We start from the raw sequence: 10,390 nt of genomic DNA, 5'->3' as shown, positions 1-10,390 counted from the left end.
CCACTCAGATAGACATCCCTCCAGTCATCTAAGTATAACATGATCCGAGTTAACTAGGCCGTGTCCGATCATCACGTGAGACGGACTAGTCAACATCGGTGAACATCTTCATGTTGATCGTATCTTCTATACGACTCATGCTCGACCTTTCGGTCTTCTGTGTTCCGAGGCCATGTTTGTACATGCTAGGCTCGTCAAGTCAACCTAAGTGTATTGCGTGTGTAAATCTGTCTTACACTTGTTGTATTCGAACGTTAGAATCTATCACACCCGATCATCACGTAGTGCTTCGAAACAACAAACCTTCGCAACGGTGCACAGTTAGGGGGGACACTTTCTTGAAATTATTACGAGGGATCATCTTATTTAAGCTACCGTCGTTCTAAGCAAATAAGATGTAAAAACATGATAAACATCACATGCAATCAAATAGTGACATGATATGGCCAATATAATTTGCTCCTTTGATCTCCATCTTCGGGGCTCCATGATCATCGTTGTCATCGGCATGACACCATGATCTCCATCATCGTGTCTTCTTGAAGTTGTCTCGTCATCTATTACTTCTACTACTATGGCTAACGCTTTAGCAATAAAGTAAAGTAACTACATGACGTTTATGTTGACACACAGGTCATAAATAAATAAAGACAACTCCTATGGCTCCTGCCGGTTGTCATACTCATCAACATGCAAGTCGTGATTCCTATTACAAGAACATGATCAATCTCATACATCACATATATCATTCATCATTCATCACAACCTTTGGCCATATCACATCACAAAACACTTGCTGCAAAAACAAGTTAGACGTCCTCTAATTGTTGTTGCAAGTTTTTACGTGGCTGCTATAGGTTTCTAGCAAGAACGTTTCTTACCTACGCCAAAACCACAACGTGAATTGCCAATTTCTATTTACCCTTCATAAGGACCCTGTTCATCGAATCCGATCCGACTAAAGTGGGAGAGACAGACACCCGCCAGTCACCTTATGCAACTAGTGCATGTCAGTCGGTGGAACCGGTCTCACGTAAGCGTACGTGTAAGGTTGGTCCGGGCCGCTTCATCCCACGATGCCGCCGAATCAATATAAGACTAGTAACGGCAAGCAAATTGACAATATCGACGCCCACAACTACTTTGTGTTCTACTCGTGCATAGTAACTACGCATAGACCTAACTCATGATGCCACTGTTGGGGATCGTAGCAGAAATTAAAAATTTTCTACGCATCACCAAGATCAATCTATGGAGTATTCTAGCAACGAGGGGAATAGGAGTGCATCTACATACCTTGTAGATCGCGAGCGGAAGCGTTCAAGTGATCGGGGATGATGGAGTCGTACTCGCCGTGATCGAAATCACCGATGACCAAGTGCCGAACGGACAGCACCTCCGCGTTCAACACACGTACGGTTGGGAAGACGTCTCCTCCTTCTTGATCCAGCAAGGGGGAAGGAGAGGTTGATGAAGATCCAGCAGCACGACGGCGTGGTGGTGGATGCAGCAGGATCCCGGCAGGGCTTCGCCAAGCACAAGCGGGGAGGAGAGGTGTTACAGAGGGAGAGGGAGGCGCCAAGAGCAAAGGTGCGGCTGCCCTCCCTCCCTTCCACTATATATAGGGGCTAGGGGGGCGCATGCCCCCTTGGAGATCCCATCTAAAGGGGGGGGGCCCTGGGGGCAACGGCCCCCTTAGGGTTTCCAACCAGGGGGGCGCATGCCCCCTCGGGGGGCAACGACCCCCTAGGGTTTCCAACCCTAGGCGCCTTGGGCCCTTGGGTGGGGCGCACCAGCCCATCAGGGGCTGGTTCCCACGCCACTTTAGCCCATGGGGCCCTCCGGGATAGGTGGCCCCATCCGGTGGACCCCCGGGACCCTTCCGGTGGTCCCGGTACAATACCGGTAACCCCCGAAACCTTTCCGCTGGCCGAAACTGGACTTCCTATATATAAATCTTTACCTCTGGACCATTCCGGAACTCCTCGTGACGTCCGGGGTCTCATCCGGGACTCCGAACAACTTTCGGGTTACTGCATACTAATATCTCTACAACCCTAGCGTCACCGAACCTTAAGTGTGTAGACCCTACGGGTTCGGGAGACACGCAGACATGACCGAGACGCCTCTCCGGTCAATGACCAACAGCGGGATCTGGATACCCATGTTGGCTCCCACATGCTCCTCGATGATCTCATCGGATGAACCACGATGTCGAGGACTTAATCAATCCCGTATTCAATTCCCTTTGTCAATCGGTACGTTACTTGCCCGAGACTCAATCGTCGGTATCCCAATACCTTGTTCAATCTCGTTACCGGCAAGTCACTTTACTCGTACCGTAATGCATGATCCCGTGACCAACCCCTTGGTCACATTGAGCTCATTATGATGATGCATTACCGAGTGGGCCCAGAGATACCTCTCCGTCATACGGAGTGACAAATCCCAGTCTCGATTCGTGCCAACCCAACAGACACTTTTGGAGATACCTGTAATGTACCTTTATAGTCACCCAGTTACGTTGTGACGTTTGGCACACCCAAGGCACTCCTACGGTATCCGGGAGTTGCACAATCTCATGGTGTAAAGAAATGATACTTGGCATTCAGAAAAGCTACAGCAAACGAACTACACGATCTTTGAGCTAAGCTTAGGATTGGGCCTTGTCCATCACATCATTCTCCTAATGATGTGATCCCGTTATCAATGACATCTAATGTCCATAGTCAGGAAACCATGACTATCCTTTGATCAACGAGCTAGTCAACTAAAGGCTCACTAGGGACGTGTTGTGGTCTATGTATTCACACATGTATTACGATTTCTGGATAATACAATTATAGCATGAATAATAGACAATTATCATGAGCAAGGAAATATAATAATCATTTTATTATTGCCTCTAGGGCATATTTCCAACACATACATATTCTTGCGGTTCAACATCAATATTGTCCGACAAATACCTTACATCCATCATATTCTATATTTTGGTAAGATTTAATTTGATTTGAGTATGGATAGCGAAAGACAAGCCAAAATTTGATTAGTTGAGATTCTGATAAGATTCGATTTGATTTGGGTATGGATATGGAAAGGCAAGAAAACTTATGATTTTGTTGAGATTTGATTTGATTTTATTGAGTTAATGCAGGACATGGTTTTTGGAAAAGTTATTCTATTTATGTTGCTTTAATTCTGTGTGCATTGGTTGAGACTAAAAAAGCAACAGAAAATCAAAGAGGCAGAGGAGGGTGTGAGGAGGAAAAACCTAAGGGAGGAGGTGAGGCGAAACTACCAACACCCTTTTAATAGTAGAGATTGTGTATTGATAAAGAAACATGTACGAAACTTATAGATATGATCTTTATACTGGTGGTCACACTTTAGGCTTAGTAGAATGATGGTCTTTCAAGGGTACATAGATAAGCAGACGCCCAAGGATGCATGGAGTGGTATCATCCTCGTCAGTGGGCACCATGAACACATCCAAATGATGTAGTCTTCAATGAGCCCCCCCCCCCTCGGTGCTCCTTGCGCAAGTATAGCATTGCAACACCTCGATGATGAGGGGATCGACTAGAGCACCACGTCTCTTTTTAGGAATATGTGTTTTGCTTCTTCTTTACTTTAGATAGACAGGTCGAGCGGCAGCGAGTAGTCTGCATGACAAACGAGTGGGCCTCTAGCCTCTAATCTAGAAAGGTGTTAGGTGGGGAGAATATTATTTCATCTTTAAAGAACCGCCACCATCGCCTCGTCTATCTAAGCAGTACACAAACTTTAAAAATAAATCCCACTCATTGACAAGGGCCGAAATGTATCACGCCTCCGTAGCCCTAAAAGGACACGAGACGAGGTGGGCAAACTACGGCACCGACCGGGAGGCACGAGTAACCCCAAGCGGCCAAGGGGTACGAGCCCTACGTAAAATTATGGCGAGACAACTACAGTGATGCTGATATATTTTACTCGATATGGAAAGACAAACTTGGGATCCTGAGGCAATATTAAGTCGCAAGAAATGGTCGCTATCTACGGTCATAAACATTGTTCTCCAAGAAACAAACAACGAGAACAACGGTCCCACCCACGCGACCTGCAGCGGAAGAGAATGAGAAAGGAGTCAAAACTTGTTCGAAAAGTCAATGATTTTGCCCCCGCTCTTTCTTTCCGCCCGGTCCGGGTCGGCCCGCTCCGGTGTCCGGCCCATCGCAGTAGAAAAAACAGGCAGCGGCCGTCAAAACCCGCGTGTCGCTGTACCACCTCTTCGGCCCACCGGAAGCCAGATGCCGCCTCCTGGCTCGAGGTCGCGGGGTTAATAAAAAGACAGGAAAGGAGGGGAGGAGGAGGAGCATCCCGCACCGCATCGCACTAGGTCTCGAACATTCCTTTTTCTCTCCCTTGCTTGGGGAAGAAGAAGAAGAAGAAGAAGAGAGGGCGAGCGCCCCCGCCTCCCGACGCCGTCGCCCCTCGCCGCCGATCTGATCTCAGGAGCCAGCGAAGATGCATTCCACCAATCTGCTCCTCGAGGAGCCCATCCGGATGGTCTCCATCCTCGAGCCATCCAAGCCGGTAAGCGTCCATCCCCGCCCCACGCTCTCTCCGTCGGATTTGATGATCTGCGTGGGGATCAAACCCTAATTGCGGCCGCTCGACTCTCCTGATCGGCGTTGGATCAAACCTTAATGATGTTTTATTTGTAAATCAGAACTTCTTCCCGGCGATGACGAAGATTGTGGGGACGCTGGGTCCGAAGTCCCGGTCCGTTGAGGCCATCTCCGCCTGTCTAAAGGCCGGCATGTCTGGTTCGTATAATCGTATCTTCTTCCGCGACAGCGGAGTGTCTTTCTCTCTTAATTAATTGTTTTTCTCTTTTCTAAATCTAACATTGATTTTCTGTGTTTTCTTTTCTTGCAGTGGCCCGTTTCGATTTCTCGTGGGGGGATGCCGCGTACCACCAGGAGACACTCGAGAACCTCAAGCTCGCCATCAAGGCCACCAAGAAGCTATGTGCTGTAAGTGCTGTCACAACCAACGCTGATTTGTGGCCATAAGTCGTGATGAAATCAACTTTGCATACACACACCCAAACTTGCCACTCAGAGTGGATCTGATGTTAGCTAGGTGAAATATGTTCTGTGGAGCTTGACGATTGGGTATTTTTTTGGACAGGTTATGCTCGACACTGTTGGCCCTGAGTTGCAAGTGGTGAACAAGAGTGAAGTCACAATCTCGCTTGAAGAGAACGAGTCTGTTGTTCTCACCCCTCACCAGGGCCAGGAGGCCTCTTCCAAGTTGCTCCCTATCAACTTCGCTGGACTCGCCAAGGTAACCCTCTTCTATCATCTCGCCGAATCTTGAGCTGTCTGTATTTAATTGTATGCGACGGTAGCTGTAAGCAGATCCACAGTTGTTTGTCTGTTTTATAATGTTTGTCATTTGTTGTCGCATTAAGATGTCCACTTGTATCTCCGCATGGATAAAATCAGAGCTATCATTTGTTCTTTGCAGGCTGTGAAGCCCGGAGCCACAATATTCGTTGGGCAATATTTGTTCACGGGCAGTGAGACTACATCAGTTTGGCTGGAGGTAGAAATCTTTGACATGCTACAATTAAGCGTTTTGTCATATTTGATGTGTTATATGCATGTTGCATGATCTTTCTTAGTGTTCACCAATTCCTGATACCAAAACTCTCAACTGCCTGATGTAGGTTTCTGAAGTTCAAGGGGATGACGTGGTTTGCGTGATCAAGAACTCAGCTACCCTGGCTGGGTCACTCTTCACATTGCACTGCTCCCAGATCCATATCGACATGCCCACGCTGTCTGATGAGGATAAAGATGTAAGGAACTCCTCCCAAGAATATCTCTCGCTCCTTGTATTCTCTCCTTTATTAGAACTTGGCGACTAGACTTTAGATGTTTTTTTTCTTTAAACTGGAACTCCTTGCTGTAATCCATTATATAACTTTATGAGCATGCACCACTTCCAGGTTATGAAAAAATGGGGTGCTCCAAACAAGATTGACTTCCTCTCTCTTTCTTATACAAGGCATGCAGAAGATGTGCGGCAAGTAAGTAACTCATTGCGTGGATATTTAGAGTGTACTACTTCACAGTGCCATCTTTCCCAACAGATTGATTTTTTTTTGTATTTATATTTTGTTGAATAGTATCACATGTTTGTTTGCATTTCATACTTTGGAAAAATGTTCCTAACATTGATGGTATTTTTCCTGCAATACAGGCACGGGAGTTCCTCTCTAAGTTAGGTGATCTTAGCCAAACTCTGATTTTTGCCAAAATTGAGAATGTGGAGGTAATTTCAAGATATCCTTTCAACATTCCTGAGCACCTTTGATTTGGTTACTACATATTCACTCCTTACAATAGTCATTTAACATTCCCGAGCAACTTCGATATGATTACCACCTATTGACTCCTTATTCCTTGCAGGGCTTGAACCATTTTGATGAGATCCTGGAGGAAGCGGATGGTATCATTCTGTCAAGAGGGAACCTTGGAATTGATCTTCCACCTGAAAAGGTTGGCTATCTCAACCTTCACAATGCATTATCTCTTAACTTGTTGTTTTAGGTAGCGAAAAATTAGAGACAATCACCCCAATGCATTGTTTCTCAAGGGTCATATCTAAATGATATTGCATTTAATTAGTTTATGAATCTTTTTTACATCTCAACATTGTGGCCTAGTTGTGGAGAAAAGGAAAGAAGAGGCAAATAGGGCGATAAGCCACAAAGGATCAGACCATTAGTTACACTGCACAGGAAAACGAGCTAAGAGCTGTATCTATATCAACATACAGCTCCACTCTCGTTCTTTTTTAATTACAGAGCCAAGTATTGTGAATGCCCTTGGCAGTTGTGAAGGCCTTTTGCTTGATTAACATGTATTTTTCCCATTTGCATGACGCTTAGTGATGATTTTGTGTGCTTCAGTTAGATTTGCTTTAAAAAAATCAAGGGTCTCTATTGAGTACTACTTTGTTTGTTCTTTAGGTGTTCTTATTTCAGAAGTCTGCTCTGCACAAGTGCAACATGGCTGGAAAGCCTGCTGTTGTTACTCGTGTTGTGGACAGTATGACGGACAACCTAAGGCCTACTCGTGCGGAGGCAACTGATGTGGCAAATGCGGTGCTGGACGGTTAGTTTTTGCCTCTTGCAGATATCTTATACTTTGGTGATCCTGTACAGCTGCTCATTACTGCACCCAAACAAACTATAATTACACAAGCTGTAACATGAATAACAATCGTTTTGTTCAGGTAGTGATGCCATTCTCCTTGGTGCTGAGACTCTCCGTGGGTTGTATCCAGTCGAGACTATTTCAACAGTGGGCAGAATTTGTGCTGAGGTGACTTTCTTTGGAGTTCTATGTTCTCTTGATAAACACGGCCTGTTTGGGAGGGCATTTGTTGATAAGTTCCTTTCTATAGTTCAAATCTGACTTCAATAGTAAATGTTGCAAATAAATACTTTCTTCCGAACAGCCCCTAAATGCGCTCTCAACAAGTATATCTTTGGTACTCTAATGGAAATTCACTGCTTCCTGCCTTCTCTCTTCATATTTGGTGATATATTTTCATGAATTGTTTCACAGGCTGAGAAGGTCTTCAACCAAGATTTGTATTTCAAGCGAACCGTGAAATATGTGGGAGAACCCATGACCCACTTGGAGTCTATTGCTTCCTCTGCAGTGCGTATTTTGTTTCTTTTCATTTTCCAACCTTTTTTAGTGTTAGGGGAACAATTTCTGTCTTCCATTGATTTAATATCAGTCTGTGACACTTGGGTTTATAAGTCTGAAATAATTTGCTACGTATTTGCTAGGTGCGGGCTGCTATTAAAGTTAAGGCTTCGGTCATCATTTGCTTCACTTCATCTGGACGGGCTGCAAGGTAGAAAGATAAGAGTATTTCTTCTTAACAGGCTTCTAGTTTAATGGCAGTTGATTCATATATTATGTCGTATCTGGTATCTGCAGGCTAATTGCCAAGTACAGGCCCACCATGCCTGTCCTGTCCGTTGTCATTCCTCGTCTGAAAACAAATCAATTGAAGTGGAGCTTCACAGGTGCATTTGAGGTATGTTTACAGCCTTTTTCCTTGTAACCTTTTTGCTACCTTCTTCTGTATGTGCTATATCTAGGTAATGATTCAGAACTAGCATGCTGTTCTTCAACCTTAGAAAGATAACTTTAGGCTATAGTTTTTGTTAATGACAAATCTAACATTGAACCTTGCGCAATTGTGCAACTCAATACAGAGGAACTATATATAAGTATTTGCCATGTAATGCTAGAAAAGGGCACTTCGTTTCTAGATCCTTATTTTCTCTTGGCAGAAGATTGCTGTGTGTATTGGTCCTTTATTTTTACATGGTGCATAATTTCTACTACCTCCGTTTCAGTTTATGTATTTCTAGATCATCTGTTTGACCAATGAAATATGTATTATGCTGAAGTATACAATCAAAAATTGTATTTGAAACAGGCTTTGTCATGGTCAAATCGATTATCTGAAAATACTTTTGTGCCTAACAGAACGAAAAATTGGGAGTATAACTAGACTGCTAATTAACATGTTCTGTAGAATTTTCCCTAATGAGGAACAGCATGTTCAGCTAGACTCACTAATTAACATGTATACTACCATATAATTTTCTCTGATAAGAAACAGTAAACCTCTGTGTTTGGCTCATATTTGTTGCATTATCTTCCTGCAGGCAAGACAATCACTCATAGTTAGAGGCCTCTTTCCCATGCTTGCTGATCCACGTCATCCGGTGAGTTAACCTGCCTTTGGTTGGATACATTAATATAAGCATATATTTTGCAAACCATTCTTTGGTTGTTCTTCTCAATTTTTTATAATAATATGAAAATAGGAACTACCTATGAATATGAACGCGCCCTTGTTCTGGACGTAAAAGGGAATGGACGTAAAAGGGAACATAATGTCAGTTGGCGTTGGTGCATATTCCAAATATTTGAAAACTGAATGCTTTACATACACTAGGCCAGTTAACTTATTAATCCTTACTCTTAACAAATTAGCTATTACGGTAACGCTAGACTGCAGTTCACTTTCGAACTTGACTGGTGGTATGCTGGTTTGTTGACTCTTCTGTACTGTAAACGCAATACGTGAGCTTATAAGCTGGTGTGCACCAGTGATGCTGATGTTTGGAGGTCTTTCATCTTGCATCCACCTTGAATTATTTGGTAGCTAGAATTCCTTGATTTGGACCCAACTAGGAACATGCTCGGTCTGGCTGGTGATTTGTACTGACATTGTTTCTCTGCCCTGCAGGCTGAATCTACTAGCACTACAAATGAATCAGTGTTGAAGGTTGCTCTTGACCACGGCAAAGCATCTGGTGTGATCAAGTCGCATGACCGTGTCGTCGTGTGCCAGAAAGTGGGAGATTCCTCTGTCGTGAAGATCATTGAGCTAGACGACTAGGCAAAATTAGCCTTTGCTCAGGGCTTGCCAGATTTTTGACTAGGCCAAAACGTTGCTTGGTGGCTATGTATAATTCTATCTATAGTTTTGCAAAACGAGCAGTTTTTCCTATGGTGTCATCATAGGATCCGCGGTTATCATTCTGAAACCTACGCTAGTTATTATGGATATGTCCTCAGATTTTACTGCAGTGTAGCGAGTAAATGATCTGATGGAATAATGATATCAAAACTTTGTGACCCTTATTGTTGTCGCTAAGCCTATGTTCCCATTTACAGATTTGGGTGTGATCCTGAGGTTTTAGGATGTTCTTATCATCTTATGACTGTCAGTTGGAGAATTCTGGTATATTTTTCTTTGCGGATTGGTATATAGAGACTCAAAAAATTGTTCTTTATTTCTTTTTGCCGCCAGGAAGTTTTCCTTTCTGGCGATGTTTATTCATGACAATGTCAATTGAGTTTGACTAGCAGATATGCCGTTGCAACGGGAGATAAAATACTATGCATTTAAAGTCAGCAAGAATTATATGTGCAAGCAAAATCCTGTGCACATGAAAAAAACATTTAGTTTCTCGGTTTCGCTGTGTGTGAAGAAATCAATTTGCTATTTTTTCGTTAATTGATTGAGGACATTTAAGAGTTTTGTTACGTCATTGTAGGCCAGACAAAGGCTCATGAGTTATTCAATCTACTTTTCCTTTCAATTGAGAGGATTTGAAGGTACGAAGTTTCTGAATATTCTAGGGAACATGAACACTTTTTTAAATCTTGAACAGTTTTTTAAAATTATGTATACTTCCAAAAACATGAACAAAATATGAAAAATAACATTTTTTAAAATTCACAAACATTTTATGAATACACTAACATTTTTTATAAAAAACATGAACATTATT

The 10,390-nt window shown here is 43.4% G+C and overlaps 1 protein-coding gene across 1 annotated transcript; it reads left to right on the top strand.

The window, feature by feature from the left end:
- The first annotated feature begins 4,350 nt into the window (after positions 1-4,350).
- LOC119300822 (pyruvate kinase 1, cytosolic) lies at positions 4,351-9,809 on the top strand. The gene is made up of 16 exons (XM_037577708.1): positions 4,351-4,578; positions 4,715-4,811; positions 4,924-5,021; positions 5,179-5,334; positions 5,518-5,595; positions 5,720-5,851; positions 6,002-6,082; positions 6,256-6,327; positions 6,465-6,554; positions 7,028-7,172; positions 7,294-7,382; positions 7,629-7,724; positions 7,859-7,926; positions 8,013-8,112; positions 8,753-8,812; positions 9,340-9,809. Exons 1-16 carry the CDS (start codon positions 4,510-4,512, stop codon positions 9,490-9,492), a joined length of 1,584 nt encoding a protein of 527 aa, XP_037433605.1. The 5' UTR covers positions 4,351-4,509; the 3' UTR covers positions 9,493-9,809.
- The last annotated feature ends 581 nt before the right edge of the window (positions 9,810-10,390 follow it).

Source organism: Triticum dicoccoides, chromosome 5A, assembly GCF_002162155.2.
Source record: "Triticum dicoccoides isolate Atlit2015 ecotype Zavitan chromosome 5A, WEW_v2.0, whole genome shotgun sequence".
In the NCBI taxonomy this organism is placed as follows: Eukaryota; Viridiplantae; Streptophyta; class Magnoliopsida; order Poales; family Poaceae; genus Triticum; species Triticum dicoccoides.
Note: the sequence above shows the minus strand (reverse complement) of the source record. Positions and strands in the feature narration are given on the sequence as shown.